The following is a 25,407-nucleotide window of genomic DNA, read 5'->3' on the forward strand; positions in this document are numbered from 1 at the left end:
TGGAGCCGGCAGCCTCGGCCGTTGTCCCCCGGGCCCTTTCTCTGCAGCGCTCCCGCCTGTCTGGCGCACAAATCCAGTCCTTTACCTCAGGGGATGCCGTGAAGAAAGGGCAGGTCCGAGCTGAGGCTTGAGTAGCTCCCACACTCTTAGAAAACTACACGCTCCTCGCTTGTACGCTACGTAACGTAAAGTAAAATGAGCAAGAGCTTCCTTTGTGCATCTAAAATTACTTTCACCCTGTGTCCCGTTAGCAAAGTGCCTTGAAACATGCAGAATTTTGAAGGCAAGCTCTGATATGCAGAAAATTTCAGAGGCCTTTGTACCTAGGTCGGTATTTGTGCCAGCTTCAGTGTTGTTTTTTCACTCTTACCCCACGTGTGGCACTGAAAAACCTCTGATTGTAACTAGGCAGTCAAATATGCATCATTTGCCTTTAAGTTTGGACAGTTTTTAACTGGACCGAGCGTAGGGGTAATGACACCCTAGAAATTAATGTATAGCAGAGGGAGAATCAGTTGTTCCCTTTATCTTGATGTTTACCAGTCACTCTCTTTTAATAAAAAGCATTGCTGTTTGGGGTTTTTTTAGTACTGATGGGATACTCATTTTCCCCTTAGTTCATCACATGCTGATAATTACTGTTATGGTCTTAAGGAGGTTAAAGCATGTTCAACCCAAAGCTTAGTAAAAATCAGAATGGTTGTGTTTATAACAACTGAAAGGTGTCATGAGAAAGAAAATTAATTTTTAATAGGAAGGAAGAAGGAAATGCAATTATATTATTTGATGTTCAGCTGTTTATCAGGCTTTCTGGATGCAGCAGAATATTAACTTCATGTCTGTGTTACATTTCAGAAGTCACCACAGTGACGGTAGCTAACGTTGGTGCCTCCGCAGACAATGTTTTCACTACATCTGTGGCAAATGCAGCTTCAATTTCAGGACATGTGTTGGTAAGTCTGTCCTTTCATTTGAGGGCCTTAGCAAAGTGCCACATACTTACTTAGTGTAAATGAGCTTGGTTTGTGTTCAAGCAGTAGTAAGGTGAAAGATATGTTTTCATTGCAATATACAGGTTTTAAGCCACAAAACCATTAGCTGGGGGACATACATCTTTTTTCTTTATCACTTGGAGAGGTTTTTTTTTTTTTACCTTTCCACCCCCATATACGCATTCTGTAATGGAACGGAATACCTGGAACATGTAACTTTTTAATTTGGTTGGCTGAAACCTCAAAAACTAACCTGTAACTGCTATACTGATTGGTGTTTTAGGGTACCTTTGAGAAGATTTGTGGGAATACTAAAATACATTGGTACTTTAACTCTATCAATTTAAACTCTTTATTTCTTCTATAGTCTGGGAGAACGGCCCTCCAAATTGGGGACAGCTTGAATACTGAAAAAGCCACTCTCATAGTGGTTCACACAGACGGCAGCATTGTAGAAACCACAGGGTTGAAGGGGCCATCAGCACCTCTCACACCAGGTATAAGGCAATCTGTTTTTGAAGTGTCATTCTTCCGGAGGGGTCGCTTTTTCTCTATTTTAATTGTGTTGCTAGGATTAAAAAACATTATGTGCATAATATTATGCAGTTGCCTTATAAGGACCATTTGTCCCCTTTTCACATGGGGGCCTTTCTTGTATTTCTTGGAAGTAGAAGAATACTTACTTTGTTTGTTTGTTTGTTTGTTTTTTCCTGTCAGAAATATTTCATTTTCTTACTCTTTGCCCTAACCCTTGCAAATAAGCTTCCTGAAAAATCTTGCCCTGCTGCTGGGCTGTCACATGCCTTTCTAGACCCATCCCACCCCCAAAGGCAGATGGATCATTTTAATGTCGATAATAAAAATATGAGTCTCCTAGTTCTGCACGTGGGTTCTTTTTAAAGGATCCTTGAATATAGTTTTATCTCCACCCAGGAGATGCTGATATTTAAGTGTCACAATAGCTATTGCTAAGGTTTTGTTCTTGGCTGTTTGGCAGTTTCCTTTCTGCCCACAAGATGGCAAGGCAAACCTTTAAGGGTGTAAAACACCTTACAGAATTGGCCTCTGGTAAGGGGAAGATCTGGCCAGCCTCTTACACCACTGTGGGTTACAACCTCTACGCTGTTAGAGTGTGTTTCCTAAGACGCAGTTTGCTTTATTTTTCAGTCGTTTTCAGAACGTTCAAGCTGCATTTTTCATGGGGCACCGTGTAACTCACATTGCTGTGGAGGGGTGTCAGCTGCTTCAGTTAACCACTTGACACTGTTGCCCCAGCCAAGCTGAGCATGTGAAGATATAGCTAGTGTGCTTTTTGGTTGCTGTCACCTTTCTCTTCTTTTTTTCAAAGGACCGCAATCTCCTCCTGCCCCTTTAACATCTGTCCAAGAAAAAACTGGAACCAAGTACAACTGGGACCCGTCTGTGTATGAGAATGAGCTCCCAGTGAGGTGCCGGAATATCAGTGGCATTCTGTATAAAAACAGACTCGGCTCAGGTAACGACGACCTTCCTGGATGAGGAAGTGCGACGGCTCCTTCTTCACTCTGTGCACTCTTGTTTTAATCAGGCTGCTTTTAAAGGCCAATCATGGGGGAAAAAAAGACAGTTTCCTAGCCAGACTAGTCCCTTTCGATATTATTGTTCTCTTCTGTTTTGCTCGCTCTTTAGAGTCTTTTTAACTTTTTTCTTAATTCTGTGAAGATACAGGCTGCTGTGCAGTGAGTCTCCCCAGTAATAGGATGACTCCTCTAATGTTCTTTTTGTCTCAGAAGTAGACCTGTGTTTCTACAAAGCTCTAAAGAATCCCTGCTGGAATGGAAGATAGCGAGCTTGTCTCCTAATGGGACTTCTTAGCTGCCTTAGTCCCTCCTCTTCTCTTTTATCTCTGCGGGGAAGCTGAAGAAGCAGCAGCAGAAATTGTCGGCAAGCCTGACTGCACAGCACGGCACTTGCTTCATGGATAGAGAGTTTTCTTCACAAGCAGAAGGATTAGAAATTTAAGTGCAAATTAAGGAAGGGCTTAAATTCATGGTGTTTACCCAAGAAAGACTTGCCCTTCTTGTGGATGGGTTGCTTTTTCTAGCCTTTTGATGCATTGGTGTGGCCCAAAGTTGGAGCTCTCTAAACACACACAGTCGTTGTCACAGCCAAGATAATAAATGGGCATGGTTTATCTTACAGTGATGAGAAGTAGCAGATGGGCATATTTAGTGGTTGCTATAGATTAACTGCTATTTTGTTGAGCAATTTCAGTATTTACTTCTCTAGGAAGGTGGCAAAATGAGTCTTAACCTTTACTAACAATTTCTTTCTTCTATTTTATTTCAGGAGGTCGTGGTAGGTGCATTAAGCAAGGGGACAACTGGTACAGCCCCACTGAATTTGAAGCAATGGCAGGACGAGCCAGCAGCAAAGACTGGAAAAGGAGCATCCGCTATGCTGGGAGGCCACTGCAGTGCCTTATTCACGTAAGGTTAAGTTTGCTTCCTCCTTTCTGCTGGAAGAGGCAGGTGAAATCTGGGCAGAGTCTGCCCAGTGCCACAGTCCAAGCCGCATGTGCTGCCTTGGCAGAGTTATGTGTGATGATGCTATGGGGCAACTTGGCAGCAATGTTTTGATTTGGTTGAGAATCAGTGATGTGAGAGGAAGGCTTCTAGATGTGTTTTCAAATAGCACAATACAAATCTTGCTTGTACTTGAAAAGGGGTTACAGTTTATGCAGGATGAAGTCCAGCCTTGAGCTGTAGGGCAGAAATTGAGCAGTGAGCTCTCACCCATGACACTGTAATTCAGTAACCTGATCTGCTTAATTCTGTTTGCCTGGCAAACATGTTCTTCACTTGCACCCTTTGTTGAGTATTTCTTTGTATCCGTTATTTCCTGCAGCGTCCAGGAGTCTCAGGGAGAATTTGGCATTGATATTATGTTGACAGTTGATTTCTGCTTGGGCAGAAACTTTTAATAAAAGTCTCAAATTCATATATCCTTGCCTTTTGATTTGAAAATTTTTGTTCTCCCTTCACTCTCCTCCTATCCATTCACCCCATCACCATGGTGTAGGGGAGCTGGCCCCTCTGGTATTGTATAGGGTCCCTAGGAGGGAACAGGTATGTCTCTCTGGGAGCTGTCTGAATCTTTTAGCAGAATGCAACCATGCTCTCAGTGTTTTTGGTGACTCTAATGCTGAACTAATAATCTTCTAATTTCAGGATGGGATTTTAAATCCTCACGCTGCCTCTTGTACTTGTGCTGCTTGCTGTGACGACATGACGCTGGTGAGTTGTTGGTTTTACATCCATTAGTTTAAAACCAATTAATCGGTCAAGCTGCCACAGCCGTTTGTGAGCAGGTTATGAATGTCCTAGAAATGTTCACGAGTACTGTGGTTGCAGCATGCTTTGTCCATGCTTCATAAAGAAAGGAGATAAGGAACTGCTAGCACTATTGTGTAGCAGCCTCAGTAAAACTGGGTGATAGTTAATGCTTTTTTCCTTCTTTTCTTAAGAATGTATTTATGTAAAGTGCCTTTTGGAGATGTCAAAGCTATTTGTGATTTTTGACTCAAATTTCACAATTTTTTGAGCTGGAAAAATGTTTTTATAAGGAGGTAATGTAATACTCTCTGTTGGATCCATATTTTTGTATTAAGCTGCTTGGGTTTGTTGGTTGGTTTGGGGTTTGGTTTGTTGGTTGTTTGTTTCAAAAATTAGGTTAAGGTCCTGAAAGCAGAAGTCTTCAGTTTGACTTGAAGTAGTGTTCTGCATTTCTTTTCTGCTATGAACTGGATGATTTGCTTGTTTCCTAAACCTGAAGCTATCTGTTTCCTGTCTCCCTCTCACTCTTGTTCTCTTTTCTCCCACCACCTTGGCCAGTGGTCAATTATTTGCCCAGTTCTGCTCCTTAAATAATAGTGGGAAGAGGCTGAATCTCTGCCTCTTCAGCTGGAGGGAGCTGAGCATAACTTTTTTTTCACAGAGTTCTTTTGTTTTGGAAAAGTAGAAGTTTTTTGGTCAATTGTTGCAAACTACACATCTTCCATGGGAATACGTGCTGCTTGACCTTAGCTGGATCTGGAAAGATGAGAAGTAAACCCAAAATACCCAAAGAGGTACCTCAGCTAATGCCTTTTCCTTTTTCTTTTTTTTTGTGTGTTTTGCATAGAGTGGCCCTGTACGACTCTTTGTACCATACAAAAGGCGGAAAAAAGAAAATGAAATGCCTGCAACTCCAGTGAAGAAGGATTGCCCCAAAAACATCACTCTGCTTCCTGCCACAGCTGCTACTACATGTAGGTTCTTTGGTAAAAATTGCTTCCCTTTTTTGATGACAAATTGCCACGCTAGATATCATATGTCTATCAGTGGCCCCTTGGAATTAGCCAGCTGAAACAATGTCTTATTTTTTGCCACCTTCTTTTCATTGGATAGTTTTATTGGCTCAGTGTCTTTAGCTAATTTCACTTCCTATTTTGTAGAAACTAGCACAGTGTTGCCACATTGGGACTGCAGGTTGAGTAGGAAAAAGTAAAACTCTAGGCTTCCAGGAGATTAGGTTTTCAGCATCTTAAACATCCTTTTGCAGTGAGCAGTAGGTTTCATATTTTGTTCTGAGAGGTCTGGATTATGTTTCCCCTCTCTACCTTCTCTCTCAGCCTGATAGTGCAGGGGGAGTTGTGGAGTTCTGGCCTTGATCCGTAGTGCTTTCAGGTGGGTTTTTCACAAATCACAATTGAGAAATTTTCTCCTGTTAAAATTAGGTTAAGGGGAAGGCTGGCCCTTCTCTGCTCTTCCAGAAATCTCCATTCCATCCTCTGAGCTTGTTTTTTGTCCTTTAGAAGCTGGTGGGGGCTATGGGGTAAGATTTGTGCTATTTCTTGAAATACGTAGAAAAGTAGGCTCTAAGCAGCTGGAAGGAAATCCACAGCCTGAAACTCGTTAATGAAAGAGGCAGAAGGTGATGCTTTCATCTGCAAATTCCTCTCTGACATTCAGGACATACTTTGTTACTTACTGTTTTTGATTGTCAAAGCATCTGTGTAGAACAGAAATTAATTTGCAAGCTCATCCAGCTCACACGTCTCCCAGTCACATTCATGTGTCCTCCTGCTCTCATCACACTAGCATCATCTGGATGGCAACATTACAAAGTGAATTGAGGAGGAAGCAACAGAAATCCAAAAAAGAACAGCCAAAAGTAAGATTAGATGAGCAGCAGCAGGAAGAGAAATACGCAAGGATTCTATAGGGTTTTAGGGGTTTTTTTAATCCCCCACAGAGGTGTAATCTCTGTTGGTTTGTTAATGTGAGGTGCTGTGAGGTTGCATGTTTGCTCATGCTGGCATTGGGAGAGAGGCATTTGGTAGTAGCCACATATTTCACCAGGCGTGAATCTGTAGCCTCAATGTCTTAAAATTGAATTACTCTCTGTGAAAAGATCCTTCTGCCTGACCAGTGTGTCACAGAATCAGCCCATTACCAAGTAATGGTGCCAGATTAATTAATCCTGTTTAAGAAGGGTTTTAAACATTTTAGAGCCACTCAGGTATATATATCCAAAAGGATTTTGTGACTTGTTCCTTGCATTGGCCAAGCATATTATGTCACTCTGTATAAAAGACAGCTAAAATTGTCTAGCTAACTAAACTGTTATAGAATTAGTTGTAATTCACTGGGTTTTTATGTTGATTTAAGTAGTGAGAACCACTCTTGCTAAAGTTGTAAGAAATTAGGATCAGCCATAAGCAGATGGGTTTTGTGGCTCCACTGAACCTTTACGGTAGGTGTTAAGTTTTTGCTCATATAATAATTGAAAAGGTGGTGATTTGGGAGGCATTATGGTAAGTGAACATTCTAGCCTCGTACACCCAAAGAATAAGCAGAGGCCCACAGGAGGCCAGCAGTGCCTTCAGAAGCCAGATGGGGCTTTTATTCCCATTTCCAATGGTATGGGTCACAGGTGTGATCCAAACCTGGGTTATCACAGGCCATTTACTGATCTGTGAGTGCTCTGACCTTGGATGATTCAGAACAGGGATATCAACAGCTTAACAACCGAGGCCTCTGCGCTGAGTGTTAATTATGAAAGTACTTCTAATATTTCCAGTCACCGTGACTCCTTCTGGACAGATCACTACCTCCGGTGCTCTGACATTTGACCGTGCATCGACAGTGGAAGCCACAGCAATTATCTCGGAAAGTCCGTCCCAGGGTGATGTTTTCACTGGAGCCGCTGGTAAGAGTTCAGGTGTATGTCTGGGAGAAGGAGAAAAAAAGGTTTGCACACCCCTTGTTACAGGAAGAAGCATTCTGAATGCTGCACAAAGGGTTTATTTCTCAAGAGCTTGCAGAGACGTAACCCACTGTCCTTCCTTTGAAATGATTTCAGCAGCTTGAAATCTTACCTGTTGCACAAAAGAAGTTAGAAGTTTTGTCCAGATGTTGCAGCTGCTAATGTACAGCTCTGCTGATTCCTAGGGTTTTATGGTCAGCTCTGTAATTTTTTTCACTCCTCCTTTGTCCTAAAATACTACCAAAAAAAACCCCCAAACTAGCTCAGTGTTGAAACGAAGTGAAAAATGCTGAGTAAGTGCTGAAAAATGTCAGAATAAAACAAACAAAATATAAATGCATGACATATAATTCAGTTCTTTCAGTTTGATTCATACACAGCTCTGCTGAGGAACTGTCCTGCTCTGAGAAACACAGTTTGGAGTTTTGTGATTATTGTAAATATACAGGTGTGTGGGGCAGAAGCCAGCAGTAACCTTTGCCTTTAAAAGTGAAAGCAGAGAGATGCAATCAGTACAAGGTTGCCTTGCTTGCTAACTGTGTAAGATCGTGCTACTGTTTCTCATTTGCAGTCCCTGGAATTACCACAGAATGTAGGAACTTACATATACATTTATACATATATATATGTATAAAATGTAAAATGTATAAAATGTAGGAACTTACATATATGTATAAAATGTAAAAAAAAAATGAGTGAAAGAAGCATAAGAAATGCCTGACAGCTGTGTTACACAATGATTCATAATGCCGTTCTTCTGCAGTTCAGGATACCAACGTACAGCAGCCTTGCCGGGTCAATCATCCAGAACCGCACTATCCAAGTTACCAGGACAACTGTCAGATTTCACCTTTTCCTGAAGCTGCACTGCCAACATCTCATCCCAAAATTGGTATGTTTTATGTCTGTCACATGAGATGCAGTTATCAGTGTTTGAATTTACTCTTTAATCTTCTTTCTCAGCAAAGGGAAAGATTGAGGCAGAAAAACAAACTTTGCTCTGTTTTGCTTACAAGTTTTGTGGTTATTAAGATTTGGACAAACATTTTCTGCTCTATGGAAAGTTTTTCACTCCATAATTGAGAACTTTGATTTGTTGGTTTCTACCACAGGAGGTACTTGTCATCCTGCTTCCTAAATCGTTTTGCAGTCCCTTGCCTTTCCTAAGGCTTTTGCTTCAAGGCTTTTGTCACCACTTGGGCACTGTGGCTAAACATTTATTTAGTTTTTGGTCTAAGGAACCATCCTCTTTAAAATGATGTCACAGAATTCTTCTCTAAAAATGCCCACATCTCTTTATGAATCCACTGATACACGCTGGAGGCAGCTTTGGACAGGTTTGGTGTGCTCTTCTCGCATCCAGTGTCAGTTTTCCAGGCCTTGATGCTGATGTTTGTGCTGGAATGACAGGTACTGGTTAACAAGTGCCAGTGGGAGCCTCGCACCTGCTCTCCAGAGTCCATAGACTCTGGAGTTAAAAAAAAAGAAAAGCTGGTATGAGAAATGCCAAGTGCAAATCAGCCCTTTAGTGTTTGATAGGACAGGTTAAACTGATTCTCAAGTATCTCTTCAAATGTAATTGTTACGTAAACTTAATGACCTTTCATTTGTAGAGCTGACTGATAAATTAAGTGAACTACAATGCTTGTACTGATAGAAACTGGAAGCGTTGAAGAAACTGCAGTTGCAAACTTGGAGTGTTGTTCTTGCTTTATGTGTTTTTTATCGAGCCTGGACAAGATATACAGCAGGGAATAGTCTGCCACTGTCTTGATTCAAAAAAGTTATCAATGGACGGAATGAAATCATGATGGATTAGGTGATTTATAGGCTTTTTACTTCTGCAATTTCTACGGTTCTGTGAAGTTACTCTGATACTTACTGATCTTGCTGACACAGGAGAGCTGTAAGACAGGCAGGTTTTGATCCCTGTTACTGGTCTCAGACATCAATAAAAGATCATGTAAACATGTAGTATATCCATTTGTGCAGTCTGAAGTCTTTCTTTTTTAAAGCCCATGTTCTCCCCTCAGTATGACCCTTTATTTACTTACTTACACTCAGTGTGTTCGTGCTCTGTCCAGAATGAAATCTTGTTGGTTTAAGTCTTAGATCTTGATGTTAGTAATTAAACATTGATTTTTTTTTTCCATTGGTGAATACTTTCTCTTGACTGATATACCTATGCTAAAATGAGGAATTGGAAGTGATTCCCGTTAGATAAGTTATCAAATGCCACGCTGGGATAAATATTGTGCTGGAAACACAATGCAGTGGAAAAGGCTCCTCTGCAAACAGCTGCTGATAAAAGACCGTATCTTTATCTCTTAGTCATATCTAAGTGCAAATAATTCTACGCCAGTCATGTGCAAATTGATTGAAATTACTATTTTAATTAAAGGCTGTTGAGACTAGAACTGCCGTTTACTGGTGTGGTGGACTTGCAGTGCTGTTGGTTACACATCTAACACACAGTGACCTGCAGTACCATGTTTTTTGAGACTTGCTCTCTCTCTCCAAATCTGTGCTGGATTCTTTCAGCTTTTGCTGCTTGCATGAAAAACTACCAGATATGACTGGAAAAGGGTTAATGTGTTTATACACACATTAGTTGCTGTCTTGGAAGATATTCAGTGTTCAGTGCAGTCTTGTGAGAAGTCTTGTTTGTCTGCAGATGTTTGATGAAGGAGAGGTTCACTGTGAGTGGAACTGCTGGCATTGCAGCCTGGTACAGGAAGGTGTCTTGGCCTGTTGCTGTGCGGGACAGTATTTACAGCTGAGTTTTAAGTAGCATTTGAAGTGTACTCAAAAAGACTTGTTCCAGAATGAGGGGGGGGGTGTCTATGTTCTGTGTTTCTTTTTTACTTTCTTTTTGGAGCCGCCTTAGACCAGTGTGACTGGAAAGCCAGTATCTGTAATGACATCCAAAACAGATTGTGATGGGGGATTAATAGTAAATGATAATAAAATGCTTTTCAGACACTTCAGCTTCTACGTTTTTGTTCAAGAACTTCCCACTTAGTAAATTTCTTAACTCTGGTTTCAAGGAGAAGAATCTGGCTCCAATAAAGGTCCATTTTAGTGAAAGCAGTGGTCAGCCCCCAGCAGTGCAGCTGCCTGCGGGGCACTCCCTGGCAGTGCTGCAGATGCTCATGGACATTGCCAGTGCGTTATCTTCTGTAGCACCAGCGGTGCGGGAGCTGGAGGACGAGCTGCCTGGCAGAGGCGCTGGCAGGGTCAAGAGTAGCGCTTCTAAAAGGAGAGCAGGCACTAGCGCGATGGGAACAGGATTTAAATCCCTCAGCGCTTCTGAAGTTACGTTCCCGACTGTGTTCAACGTTTCTCTGGGGGCAGTAGCAGCCATCGGTTGGAATGTTCCTGCGTTTATGGTGTGAATGTGTCACTCACTAGTTAAAAATCAAGGAAGCTAATTGGCTTTTGGAGCCTGGAATACTAACAGCTCTTCCCCTGACAATGCAGAACTATCCAGGAAGGAATGCGGTTTCTTAGCCTGCAGTACTTACTGCTTTTTCTGTGTGAAATGCCTACCATGAAGATGAGAGAAAAAATCCTGAAATAGACTACTGGTAGATTTTGGAGTAATGAGACTGCACAGCCCCCAAGTTGGTGGTGCCCTCTTTTTTCTAGTACACAATTTAGTGAGGAGTTTAGAGGTCACCTGTTGGTAGATGTGAATGTCTTGGACTTAATTTTATGGCAGATGGCAAGTATTTATCGCTAGAGTTAGAGTTAAATTTTGGAAAAGGCAGTAAAGCCAGGTAACATTTGATCCTGGAAATGTTGCCTGCAGTGAGCTTACACTGTGTATTGTTGGGTTCCTGGGTCTAGATTTAATTTCCTTACACTGTGGTCTCGCAGTGTATATGCAAGCCTAGTGTTGTGAAAAGTGGATGCTTTAGTGACACGGTAACTGCTAGTTTTTTGAAACATTTGCAAAGGTAAGGCTAAGACAGACATTGTTGGTTTTCTAGGACTTCAATTTTCTAACACAGGCAGTGTGAAAGGACTGCAGAGGCCCGATAATCGGGAGCGTGGAGGTAAGTTCAAGGAAAGTGTGATTAGATTACCAGGGTAGGAGTTCAGCTTCATTCTGCTGGCTTCCTACGAACAGCAGTTTCCATTAAGGTTATGGTTAGGATATGAAAAGTAAAGGCTGCAGCATCTCTATAATTGGTGGTGTTTTTGTCTTCTTTTCATGTCTCTTGGAGTATGTTTAGAAGTATTGCTGGGTTTCTGTGCTTTTGTGTTTCATTTTTTACCTGTAGCATTCTAGTTTATACAAAAGTGAAGAGTTGTAGTTAGGATTCTGGAGGAAAGGGCTGCAGGCAAGAAATTTCTGTCTTGAAAACTGTCCAACACAGTCAATGTAAAGCAAATGTCAGGAGACGTGTTTGAAGCTAAAACTTCCATCTGGACTGTATACATTCACTCTCACCTTTGGGATTAGGCAAGGAGTGGTTTCAGAGCTGCCATGAGCATTGCTGTTTTGAATACCCAGGGTATTTGAAACAGATACATATACTTGTGAATACCTTTATTACAATTTTTGGTGTTTCAGTGTGGTATGTGTATTTTTATGGCCATAGTTTGTTTTATGGGTAGGATGCAGGAGAGAGTCCTGCATCTGCAAGTCCTGCAAGTCCAAAGAAATTACAGTTAGCGAGGGTGTTTTTTAAAGGGCTTCCCAACCAGTGGTTTTGGAAAATGCCTGTTTGTAATGCGTGTAATTTTGAGGTGATGATGACTGTCTTGGGTTTATTCCAGTTTTGGGCCAGGGTTATGGTTAAGGTCAGAATTCAGGAAGTATAGGGGAGTGTGGTTTGGATCAGTGCCTATTTTTTGTAGTTTTGCAGCCTGAGAATTGACTTCTGTGTACTGACATCAGGTTATTTCAGAAAAGTATTGGGTCACGGAATTACTTCTTACAACCTTACTTAGCGATAGTTAAGGGAAACATTAAGTGGAGCATAGTGATGATAGCGGCGAGGAGTCCCTGGGAGGGCTGTTTTCACTGCTTCATTGTGCCTCTCTGCAGCAGTGCTAGGAGGTATTAATTCCTTCCCAGAGCAAACAGTAGGCTCAGAGGCTCAGGAGAACATGTTCTTCTGTCCCATGGGTTTGAGTGCCCCGAGGGCTTGTTCTGCCCAGACCGATTCTGTGCACTTCAGGTCACACAGGAGGTAGGTCTGCTTAGCAAAAACTGAGCTGGATTGGAAATTTTTGCGAACCATATTTTTAAAAAAAGCAACTAAACAATACAACCAAAAAAACCAAACAGCAATCCCCCCCCACTTTATGAAAATGAAATGCCCTAATTCTATATATTTTCTTTTTCTTTCTTTATATGCAGTATTAACCTCACTCCCTGCCCTGGCGGTGCCCCCCACGACCCCCACCAAAGCAATATCCCCTTCGGTGGTGAATGGGCTGGAAGTGACGGAGCAGCGGAGCTGGCTGTACTTGGAAGAGATGGTCAATTCACTGCTCAACACCGCCCAGCAGTTGAAGACTCTCATTGAACAGGCCAAACAGGCCAGCTCCTCCTTCCGCGAGGCTGCTGTCACACAAGCCAAAATTCAAGCCGATGTGGAGAGGAAAGAGGTAAGTGTGCTAGAGGAGGTGAGATGACTCAACCAAGGGCATCTTTTTGTCTGAGTGGTGAACAGAGTAGTACCTCACTGGTTGTCAATGGCTGTAACAGTGGTAGAAGAAATTAGAAGTTGTTTCTCAATGTCTTGAGAGCAGTATTACCAAGAGGAATCTTTTTGAGTTATTTGTATCATGGGAAAGGAATAGAGTTCTCTGGGATTCCAAGAGCTCAGGGTAGCAGGCTAGTAATACAAACTGTTTGATGTTACGAGTCCTGAGCTGTCCCATCAGACATCCTTAAGTTTAAGAGACATGGGCACTGAATCCTAGTATAGGAAGGATGGTGAGTGTTCAGCCGTGCGGTGGCTGCTTTCTTTACATCAAGTGAGTGGGGCTATCAAAGAGGCTTTCGATGGCCTGAAGCAGCAGAGGGTTAGAAAGAACAACAAACTGTAGAGTTTATGGGGAAGATAAGCAGCAAAATTTAGAGGTGTGTTGCTGAGCATTGTGCAAGCAAAGCTGATCTCGCATGAGTCCTGTGGTAAGACTGCAAGGCCGGCTGGCATTGCAGGAGTATTGGCTTGTACCCAGTGGCCCTCCTTTCCTCTGTAGGGGATTATCTACAAGGACTGCCCTGTTCTCCCTGCTTTTCTTCTCTTTAATTGATGCATGGTAGGGACCCTGGATTCTTTCTTAACACCAGCTCATGCATGCACCCTGAATCTGGCTCCATGCACTGCTGAATGCATTCCCCTTCTCCCCCAGATCCACAGCTGCTGGTGTGGACTCGAGGGGGAGAGGTGGGAGGCAATGTGCTGTGAAACTCGTGTCGTTGTTGGTAGCTGATGAACTCCCTCCTGTACACCACACTACCTGCTGTTGCCATCGGCGTTATTGCTAACGTCAGCTTTCCACTGAATTCATAGGCACGAGTGTGCAGCAAGAGACCTTGAAGAAATGTGTGTGGGAAGACTTTGCTGAGAACTGAGAACCCCTATGACAGTCCTTGCAGCGTCTTTGATATTCTTTGCCACGTTGTCTCTGCTAAACTCTTCTGTACGCTGCATCCTTGATGTGCAGGTGTGTGATATGTTGAGAGTCTTAATTCTTCCCTGCCTTCCGCCTGGGCAGAATGGGTATTCATGCTGCTGTCCAGGTTTGGGCCGTCTGCTGCTAAAAAGCTGTGTAGAGCATGGGATACCTAAAAATTGGAAGCTTTGACACAGTTTAGAGATGAACTTCTGACTTTGTTTAACTTCGCGCTCTGCTGTTTTTTCCAGTTTATGTGCTGTCTTCCCTTCTGTTTATCCTTACAGTGGTTTCTGGAATGGCTGTTCAGAGTCTATTACCCTCACCCTTTGATCCAAATCCAGCTCACTTCAGTGTACTTCTAGTTTCTTCTTGCCCTGGGAATGGGAGTTAAAATCACTCCTGTGTATTGATTAAAGTGCTGACTTTACAAGGCAAGGATGAGCACATGTTTGTTGCCAGAGGAAGTTCCTTTCCCAGTAACTATTGAATCCCCAGCTACACAACTTGTGTGTCTCAGCATTCATATCTTGTAATGGGTACCTCAACAGTTTTGTATTTTGATAAAAACACTTGCTTGTGGTGCTGTTTTTTTAATATCCAAATAATAATTCTCAAACTTGCTGCTGTGTGCCAGCATCTGGAGCCATCTGGATGATACTGAAAATAGTTATTTCTGAATTCCTTCTAGTGAATTCCATTTCTGGGAAAATACTCTGAGTTTCTGGGTGCAGGGCTGGCATTGGAAGTAATTACAATAAATGTCACATAATTGGCTGTCTGCTTTTGTGTTGGTCAGAGGTGCTTTTCTGACCTCATGAATGTTTCCCTGATTTGTAATGCAAGTCTCTTTCCCACTCCGAGTATGTGTGTGGTCAAACTGCTTTTTTTCACAGTTAAGGTGTATGAGAGGGAGAAAGAGGTGTCTCCCTACCTTGGTTCTGGTTGATTTTTGCTGGACCTGTTTAATGCAAAGGAAATAGGTGCTTTATCACTACTTTGTGTTTGTTACACTGACAGAACTTCCAGGGACTCACAAACAGGGGGAACCTTCTCGCCACCTCCTCGTTTTGTACAAGCGGAGATGGTGAAGGCAGCAGTGTGGGTGCTTCTCTGCAGCAGAGCCACCAGCTTGCAGAATTTCTGTGCTGCACTGTGTTCCTAGGTATTTAGAAGTGAAAGGTTGTGTCATTGTATCAGAGCTGCAGAGCAAAGGCTGTACAATAGATTAAATTATAATAGAGCTGTAGACTCAGCTCTTTCTGGAAGAGTGACTTAATACATAGCAGGATTAAAGAAATCTGTTAGGAGCAGGCCGGCTCCCAACAGGGTACACAAACTTCATTGCCATGACTGTAAATAATACGTATCTTTAGCATTCACAGTGGTGCAGAATGATTCCCCCAGTTCAGTGTCCCAGCTCTTGAGGATGTTGAGTTCAAGTACTTTTGATCTTGTAACTGTCTGTATCCCTGGCCGTGTCCCTCTGTCATCCCTCCTAAAGAGGGAGGTGGCCTCTGCCTTCCAACAGCAGAGCAAGACAGAGCGCTTGGGACACCAGTGTCTTCACCTGGCCTTCAGAGGAAGTCTGAGATGGCCCCAGGTTTAAGCAGAGTAGTGAAGAAGTGGCAAGAACAGAAAACATGTAGGAAAACTTACTTGTGTGCTAGTTTTGTTTCAGTCTTCCTAGGGAGCAATAAATTAAGCGTTAAGAATTTTTAATCATAGCTTATATGCTTCATTGTATATTGCAAAGCGTTTACTATATTGTGTTTCATTTATTATACTTCTTATTTAATGAGCTTTGGAGTTTATTAGATAGCACAAACGAGCCAGTTTGCTTCCATACAGCAGCAGTTTAGTTGACTTGGCTTTAAATACCAGGAGTTGTACTCTATGCTGAGCAGTGGTAAGTGCTTGTGGGACTTACAGAGCTCTGAACTGTGGAAGGCAGGCTTTTGCTCTGAGCTTTCTCTGAGGAGGGGAGGCATTTGTATATGCTTATGTTCTTATCTGTGAAGTCAAAGAGCAGACATCACTGTTTCATTCTGGTCATGCTTGCTAATGATATTCTCCAGGACTGTTCAAAGGACTCTTGGGAATACATCATTCCCCTCGTTTATATCATTTTGAAGGTGGAAATGCCACTATCGGAGAGGAATTGTGGCAGGAAGGGGATCTAAATGTAACAAGTGAAAACCATAAAAAATGATAAACACAACATAAATTAGAAACATCTACATCATGTTTCTTCCTTAAGATGGCATGTGTAGTCCGAATTTTGCAGGAGGATTGGATCCCTAATTGCAGTTGCAAACACATGGCGATACCTAGACACAGAGTCCTCGGAAACAACGGGCACTAACTGGGGAGTGCTGAGCGTTTAGGCATCGGGCTGTACAGTAGCGGAATATAAATGCCTGTCTTCATAGGCAATTATAGAAAATACGGAAAAATACACTTGGCTTCCTCTCTTCTCTCATGCCTGACATGAGGGTTTTTTCACTCTGCCTCCCTACTAGTACAATTACAGTCCTATAATGCCCTGTGTCAGGGTCTGGTGACGTCCTTAGCTGTTTTGAAGAAACTATAGGTCAGATTCCAAGTGCTGGAGCTAAAGGCTTCACCAGCAGTTTTTCTTGCACGTAATTTCTTAATTTGAAAGTCCTTGCATGCACTCTGTTGCTGTCTTTGTCCTTTTTAATTTTGGTAAATTTGTTTAAGGATCATGGTTTGCTGGGCAAGAAACAATGATGGCTGTAAGCCTTGTGCAGCTGGTGCTTGGCCTGCGTATGGCTTTATACTGGCAAGCATCAAATATGAGTTACATTTATGCTACCTAGAAGTCTTGGGGAATGACATTCTGAAAGAAAAGCAAACCGTAAACCCTCCAGCTCAGTGTGTATATTAACTTCCAAAATGCATCATGCTCATTGCAAAAAATGAAGATCTCAAAATATTTTTAAGCTTTTTCTGAACTGCAGCATTCTGCGTGGGATTCATTAAATACAGCTGCTGTGGCAAAACTTTATGCCACTGTTAAGGGAAAGTTCTCCACTGCCATTTCTAATTAGCTTGTGACTGAGAGTATCTGACCCTTTGGTTACTGCACATTTTGATTTAGGGAAAAGCATTTAGGAAGAGAGTGAGTGGGCCACCAAAGGCTCAGTGTCTCTTGCAAGAGGTATTTGACAACTTGCAGGACTGCCCCAAAAGGAATGGATTAAAGACAGTACTTTACACAAAGGTCTGTCTGCTTTGGCAATGTAATTTTTTTAGGCGTGCATTGTTTATATCAGATAAACTTTCAGGGTGAGAGGATACATGAACTCACCAAACTCTGTGCCTGAAGACATTGCTGGAAGATAATAAAGATATTCAGGCAATGTCTTAAACAGTTTTTCTGTAAATTTGTAAATGTAAAAGAATCAGTGTGGAAATCTGACAAGTGTTTTAATTGAAATAGCACTCTTGTAATGCAGTGATGCTTTTGGAGCCCAGACCGTTTGAAAACAAGGTGGAAGATTAAACCAGCTAACAGCTGGGCTATCTGAACTCTCTTTTAGAAAGATTAAAACAATTCAGGCCTGCAGAATATGAAATTGACCTAAAAAGGGCTGGACATTTAAGAAATGTAGCCCTAGTAAGCAAATAACGGCTTGAGTACTCCAAAGCAGCAAACAGCTGAGAATTGGAGGTTATTGGTTTTCTGGAGCCATTTTTGTGAGAGATCTGGATGTATCTGGCTTGATCCTCTCTCGTATCACACCTTTTCCTTCTCCGTAGTTTCTGCATGGCTTGAATTCTTCACACCGTGGGCTGTGCAGAACCGGAGGACTCGCTACGCGGATAGATAAAAAGGAGGCAGAAGGGGATTAAACGTGTGGTTTCCATCAGCGGGTCTCCAGGGCTGAGCACAGAGGTGAAGGAGCTGCTGTGGCTCAGACAAGGACAGTGGTGGCTGCAGTTCCTCTTGATGTCTTTCTCATTGGCAATCTCCCTGGAAAACAGGATTAGCCACGCTTGTAGAAGAGGAAGTGGACTCTGGTGGTGGGAAGGGTTTTAATTCCAGAGCTGCGGCACTTTCGCAGAACTGGAATTCAGTGTGTTCAGCCCCAGCACTGTATCTGCACAGGCTGTTGCAGAGGGGATGGTACTAGCTGGGATTATGTGTGCAAAGGTTTTCAAGCTGGGTTGAAATGCCAGCTCACTGTATGCTTTCGTATCTGTATTTCCTCTTTCTTCACTAAAAAGAAGTTTAGAAACATTACACAGTTTTCCCAGGCCAGTACTCTTAACATGGATCATTTGTCTTTCACTTAATAGTGGAAAACTCATTTTAACCTTCCCTGAAGAATCCACTGTTTCCTGCCAGCCCAGTTCTCTACCTGTGTGCAGGGTGACAGAGGGCAGAGGCTGTGGCATGGCGTTGAGTCCCAGCTTCTCCATGGCCGCTGCTCACCGACGTTAATGATTATCTCAAGAATCAAGGTCATTTTCTTCAGACATAGCAGTATTCATTCTTAGGCCAGCGGCCACATCTCAAGCTTGCCAGTGTATTCCCTATCTTCACAAGAATGCTTATGGCTTGGATTCAATTTTGGTTTTCAAAATAGTAATTTTGAAACTTCCATACACGTGATGCACACTTTGCCTATGCGGTACTGGAAGACTCAGGGATGCAGTGCTCGTGTCCTGTCTTGCTAATTAGCCTGGTCTTGACTGTTTGTCAAATAATGGCAGAACACCATCACACCCCTTGCAGTGTACAGCAAGAGGTTTCCCTGCTGTCTCCTCCATCTCCCTAGAGTTTTTTAATTTGAATTTGTGTCATGGTAATGTAAAGGTTTTGAAGGTTGTGATTTCATGGGAGAATAAATACTGTAATGTCAGGTCATAGAGATGCTTGTAAATTAAGCCTTTAATCTCCTTATATGTTGGGTCATAGTCACTCCTGGATAAACCTGCTTTGCCTGAAAGTGGGAGTTCGCGTTTTTTTCTTGCTTTTTAACTGTTCCAAATAAATTTAAATCAGGCTTAGCACATAATCAAATCGTGAATAGTTTCGAATTCCTTTGTTTTAGGACTCCTGTCCTTCAGCAGCATTGGCTGCTGAGCGTGGCAAGGCATAGGCTGGACTTGAACTGGTTTGGAGTAAATCTGCAACACACCCGAAGTGTGCTCTAAAAGTCACCTCCAGAGAACTGCTTAATTCAGTAACTTTTTGAAAGCCCTTTTATGCTTTTATTAGAAGAGGAATAATGGTGATGGTTGATGCTGTTTCTGAAGTCTTGAGTGTGTTAATTTTGTCTGTGTTTTTTCCCCTAATCCACATTTTTTTGGGCTATGCCATCCCTTCAGACTCTTGCCTGTTAGTGGGTATTAAGATCACTGGACTTGATCCAAAATTTGGCCCAAGAAGGTGGCACTTGGCCCTATTACCTTGGTGTTTTCCTCATGTTTCCTTTGCTAACTTCTTAGGCTCTCGTGGGGGGGTGCAGTTCCCTTCTGGCAGTTAAGGCACCTCTTTTAAGAAGGCACACTTGGCTGGATGGAGTAGGGTGAGTGAGGTTTGAGTAAATGCTGTACTTAACTGGCAGTTTGTCACCTCAGGCCATTTTCCCACAGGCTTCTTCCTCTGTCTTCACATAAGGGCATAGTGTTCCTCTCGTAAGGGCAGAGTGAGGTTCCTCTTCAGCTGCAGTTTTGGGCTTGCCAGAAGCAAGCTCAGTGTCAGGACCCTCCATACAGAGCACCCTTTTCAACCCCTCACGTCATACTCTGGCTGCAAAATGACAAGTTTGCTGTCTTTTTCCTTGCAGCAATATCAGAACCAGTTATTTCAACAAACAGAAGATGTGGATGGGAAAACAGAAATCATCATCAAGGTAAGCTGGGGATGTCTCATATTTTATGAAGTCTTTTGTTACTTGTCTCATTCCATTTAAAGATGCAGAGTTTTTTATCATTGCGACCCGAGTCATGTATTCTGTATCTGGCCTTGCCCAAGCCTCCCACGTTTTCACAATCCTTTCTCGTCATCTGGCCAGGTTAATCAGTCTCACTCACCTCTGAGTAATGGTATTGCAGCTCTAATGGACAGCTGTCACTGAGGTGTCAGAAGAAGGAAACTCGCTTTCTTTTTGTCCTGTGAGCTGTTTTTCAAAACTGCATGGTTCCCTCTGGCTGTTGGAATGGGAGTACGGGTTGAGTTAGCTCGGGACCCTTACAGCTGTGTGTGTTACTCTGTAGTCTTTCTGAGCTCTCCAGGTACAAGTGCACACACCGTGTATTTTCAACATTTTCCAATACTGTACAGGTTAGGAACAGCCTCAGTCACGTATCCCTTTGGGACAGTCTTTGCAAGTCCCAAAGAGCAGCTGTAAGCACCTTTTTGGTGGCCTGAATCTGTGGCTGTAGATCAGGTGTACAAATATAGTTCAGTCACACAACTGTTAATTGTAGGTATGTTGGTAAGATGTGAGCAGGTGGTGTGATGAACTCGGTGTTAATCAGGGCGCTGGCTGTCAGATTGGTTGTGCTCAAAAGAAAGAAGGAGCTGGTAAAACTAAAGATGCCAGTGTTGAGCTCCATGCTAACAATACTTTCACAGCCGAGAAACGCTTCCTGTCACGGCCTCGCACTGCTGCTCTGACGTGCTAATGATTTGTCAGTAATTTAATGAGTTGGAAATGGGATGCTCTGTGAAGTGCTTATTTTTGTAGTAGTTCAATGATATTTCCACCTAAATATACAGGTTATGTTAATTGATGTCACTGATACAAGATTAAAGTGATAGACTCAAAAACATCCCTTAAAAACCAGGTGTGATTTTTCATCCATGTGTCCTATCTCATCTTAGTTCTAAGTTTAAGTCCTTGCTTCTGTTATAGCTTTCTAAATTTTACACCTCTGTCTTCTGTTTCCCTGCTTATGTTGGGACACTGCTTATGTAGTTGTGCTGCTGAAGGACAAAGGAATGAGCCCACTCAGCCCATAGGAGCAGATCCCTTTTTCCTCTCTAACAACAGGGAAAGATTAAACAGAAGGGTCCTGTCCTTATTCCTACTCCTGTTGTCTTTCCTCAGACCCTCTCTCAGACGTACACAGGATTATAAACCAAACAAAACCACCAACCAAATCTGCCTTTAAAACTTTATATTTGAGATAAACTCAGAGGTCAGGTGTCCATGGCCTGTGCATAGCCTGTACATTGCTGTTTGGAACACGCCCGCCCTTGGTTAAGACCGACTCCTGCTGAGGCCTGTGGTAACCTGGCTGTGGTTAACGAGATACGTGACCTACGTGGAGGGAGGCACCTCTGTGGTACTGTGGACAGATTTTGGTGACCACTCGGTGTCTCGCTCACAGTTTTGAAGGGCTTCTTGCCAACCAGAAAGGGGTGCCTGGTACCACCAGAGAGGTACATGTCATTCCCCAGCGTGATCCCTGCTAACCTGGTGAGGAGAATGGGTCTGTGAAGGCATGTCCAGCAGCCACTGGGCCCGTTTTGTGTTCCTGTGTTGAGGGTATATTGAAAATCGGGGGCTTTACCACTGCTCCTGCATTACGTCATATTACAGCACCCGCATTACACTTCAGTGATCTCCCTGTTGTTGTTACCTCTGACGTGGTCACTTTGCCATCCATTTTCACAGCAGTCCTGTGTCAACTGCGGTCGTGAGGCAACGAACGAGTGCACGGGATGCCACAAAGTCAACTACTGCTCTACTTTCTGCCAGCGGAAGGTATAAGCTTGTTTGTGAGTTGCAGATGCAGTTGCCTGGAGAGGGCTGTGTGACCCTGGGGGGAGCCAGACGGCTCTGCCTGCTACCTGATGGGCGTAAGCAGGGCGAGAGGAATGGGCGGCAGGCCTGGCCATATAGGCAGCCGGAGCACAAACCTTGCATGGCTCAGCAGCCCCAGCATCCCAAACCCACCCTGCCAGCTGGGCCTCCGAGCAAGGCTGTAGTGATGGGGCAGGTCTGCGAGTCCAGGTCTGGCTCAAATGGGCAGGGAAGGTCCAAAGATTTGCACACACCTTCTCAAAGGTGATCTAAAAATCAGAGTAAGACCAGAAATGAGGGCATGGACACCTCACCCTATGAGCTGTGGGGAGCAGTTAGCTGGGAGCACTTCTGTAACCCTTCCCAGCCGCTTCCTGGCAAGCTGAACTCTCCCCAATACCTGTGTTCCTGCTCTGTCCCTGGGGACACAGTTCTGTTATCCTTCACGTTATTTGTGATGCTACAGATAATCCAGTGGGACAAACTGTAAGATTTTGAACATGGGAGGTGGGAACAGGTATGAGGAAGTACAGTGGAGGAAACTGCTGTGCTTCATGTTTCCCACAGACTCCTTACAAAGACCCTTGGCACACTGCTTTAGGGGAAAGGAGCATTTAGGTGGCGAGGGTTACAGCTCTGCAGGCTGTCCAAATTCTGTCTTCATCAGGTGAAGCTGGGTTTGTTGAGTAGCTGAAGAATTTTGACTGTTTCCTTTTGCCTGTCACAAAGTGTAATGGCGGCCAAGTTCCCTGTCTGCATGGCAGAAAGATTAAAAATCCAAAGAATGAACAAATGATGCTTGCAGAAAACTTAGAGAGTCCACCTGCCGCCTCCCCAGGCATCTCAGGGGCAGTAAGGCCCCTCTCTTGCCTTCGCAGTACAAAGTGCCCTGGGAAATGGCACCAAGTATGCACTGTTTGTCCCCCTCCTAGACAGCTTGTCACCTCTGAGGGGACATCTGCCCGTGCTCTGCACTGTAACAGGGTGGGAGAGTTTGAAGTGCTCATCAGTAACAGATTCCTTGAGACTCCCCCTGTATTTGTGACCTACGATGTGTGACCTCTGGGTTGAGCAAGTTAAGAGGAGTGTTTTGTTAGTTCAGACTAGAAGTTAAGTCTTGGGAGGTAGTAGGGTTTTACCAGGAATTTTATTCCTCTCCTTACCGTTACTGAACTAAATACCCTTGTGCGGTGCTGTCCTTCAGGAGTGCCAGCTTGTAGTGAGCTATCTTTCAGGAGAGTGTTTAAGTCAAGGTTCTGACTCTTTTCTAAAATTTCCACAACCTAACTGCCATTGATGTCCTGCGTTGGTTTTTGGCTGGAGAAGCCAGCATTCTGCTTCGTTTGTGTCCGCCTTGAGTATTGACCCAGTATGTGGTTCCTTTCCTGTCTGTCCGTAGTCTGGTTTGGCCGAGCACTGGGGACCTGCTGTAGCCCCTCTGTGCTGGAGAGAGCATTGCTCGAACACAGCTTCTGTTTGGGGCCCAGTGTGCTTTTGCAGGCTGCGCGCTTTCCAAGGGCCCCTTCTCTTCATGGCCTTTCCATCTGCTCTTCCCTCGCAGGACTGGAAGGACCACCAGCATATCTGCGGCCAGTCGGCCACAGTGACGGTGCAAGCCGACGAGGTGCATGTCACTGACAGCGTAATGGAGAAAGTCACCGTCTGAGCACACCTACCTCTTTAGCCGTTCATGAACAACGTGGTGTGGCCGGCTGGATCGGCAACCCGGCGTGAATGGACTGTCCTTTCCAAACCAGACTCTTCTCTCTAGCAAACTCGTTTTTGACAGACTTTTTGATACTGTGACAGCATTTGCCTACTCCCAATCCTCACTTTGAATAATACAGAGACTGTGAAAACCTCGTCTGGAAAAAGCAAACCCCACCTAAGTGCAGCCTAGCAGCTGGGAGCCACCTTCGGCTTAAGGAAGCTTCGACTTTGCTGGACTGGAACCTCCACCATGTGGATTACAGGGATGTCGTCATCTCTCTTGAGATGGATCTAAAGCAGGTGCTGCAATCAGATTTGCCAGTGTTTCCTTCTCCCTGTGCCTCCCTACCTCTTGTTTGAAAAAAAAAAAAAAAATGAACCTTCATTTGGTTTATTTAATTGCCTTGAAAAAGTCAGTACAAGTTCTTGGTTTGCCATTGGAAGGACTTTTTTTTTTCCTGTGTTCCCTCTGTGCTGGGGCAGATTTGGAACACGTTGGAGCTTCTGCACTTGAATATAAGTGAAAAATAACATGTTGTTAAATAAAATGCGGCAACAGCATAAGCGTGCCTGACGGTACTGTTTCATTCCCGCGGCAGCACTTTAGTGTCCTGATAAATGCAGCGAGTGGCTGCAGCGTGGCTGTTGGGAGCTGGTGCAGCTACAACGCAGCTGCAGTCACACACACGTCTTTACTCCCCGTCTCCGTAGGGGGCTGGCTGGGACGCATTTCTTCAGCGGGGAAAGTGCGGTCTCATCCTGTGGTGCAGCTTGGCTGTAGCTTGTGGCGGCCATCTGGCCAAAATCAGATCTGGTCAAACCCAAAGTGAGTGCTGTCCTCTCGCTGCCTTTTAGTAGCTACTAATTAAAGAAGCGGTGAGCATTAGGAAGTTAGTTGCTTAGTTCTGCAACAAAATAATTTAATTATTAATGTACTACTTTAATAATTTAGGCTAATCAGGCGCCTTATTTGTGTTTGAACGTTGATGTCCCAGCTGGAGGAGTCTCAGTAGACAGGCACGCCTTTGGTTGGTGGGGGATTTTAGCCTTGGGCATAACAGCTGCGTGGGTTACTTGTCCTGTCTGGTTATTCCCTCCAGTTTAGTGTTGGTGGGTGAGGAAGATTGTTGTTTAGCTTACATTGCAAGAGGGGTCACCTCTGACTCAACCCAGCGTCATAAATGCTGTCAAAGGGAGAAAATTCTATCCAGAGTTGCAGGAAAGTAATAATAGAGAAAAATGGGATGGAAAATACTGAAGTCTTGCACGAGTGGTTTCTCACAAGTCTGTTCCTTCCTCCATTAAGCTTAAAGGTTGTGTTACATTACACTCAGTGCGTTACAAGGAGGTGGAAGCTGGTTTATCGTCTCCTCAGACGTACCCTTGGTAGGGTTTGCTGGCAGCAGCCGGGACCTTTCCCTGGAGGGCGGGTGACAGGTCTCCAGCCCAGGTCAGTGGTGGTTGATGGATGTCACTTTCTGGCTCTTTACTGGAAAAGTTACTCCTCCTAGTGCGGAGCTTAATGGGCACGGCAGGAGGGACAGCGCCCACCCAGGCTGAAGAATTGGCATCGCAGAGGGAAGGCAGCAGCCTGCCGGCCTCCTCTGTCAGAAACCGTTCTCTAGCAGAAAGCCAGGCGGGAGCTGAAGCAGGATGAGAACGTAAATTACCTGTGTAAAACCCCTGGGAAGGAAAAAACAGGCAATTCCTCAGATTCCCATAGCAAAATGCTCACTCCTCCTGCCACCCCAGAGTAACACTTCAGTATTTGTAATGGTTTCTTCTTGCACTGTTAAATTATGATTGCCTGTTTTCTAAAGCTTAAAGTCAATTAGTTAATTGAAAAGACAGTCTTTAATTGCACCCACAGTAATACAGCCGATTTAGAGGGTTTCTCGCCTCCGTCTATTGCTCATTAAGGTTCTGACGCAATGGAAGAGCGCAAACGTCAAACACCTCATGCTGCTGTTGGGGTACACCGCCCGTTTGTT

The 25,407-nt window shown here is 43.8% G+C and overlaps 1 protein-coding gene across 1 annotated transcript; it reads left to right on the forward strand.

The window, feature by feature from the left end:
• Window positions 1-855: 855 nt before the first annotated feature.
• Window positions 856-23,452, forward strand: DEAF1 (DEAF1 transcription factor; the record flags this gene model as incomplete). The annotated part of the gene is made up of 11 exons (XM_010281554.1): window positions 856-953; window positions 1,360-1,489; window positions 2,341-2,487; window positions 3,321-3,460; window positions 4,202-4,267; window positions 5,154-5,280; window positions 7,095-7,223; window positions 8,044-8,172; window positions 12,652-12,902; window positions 21,578-21,667; window positions 23,268-23,452. Coding segments are annotated over 11 exons (1,412 nt in total), but the record flags the coding sequence as incomplete, so codon positions are not given.
• Window positions 23,453-25,407: the final 1,955 nt, after the last annotated feature.

Source organism: Phaethon lepturus, unplaced genomic scaffold (genome assembly GCF_000687285.1).
Source record: "Phaethon lepturus isolate BGI_N335 unplaced genomic scaffold, ASM68728v1 scaffold21722, whole genome shotgun sequence".
Lineage (NCBI taxonomy): Eukaryota > Metazoa > Chordata > Aves > Phaethontiformes > Phaethontidae > Phaethon > Phaethon lepturus.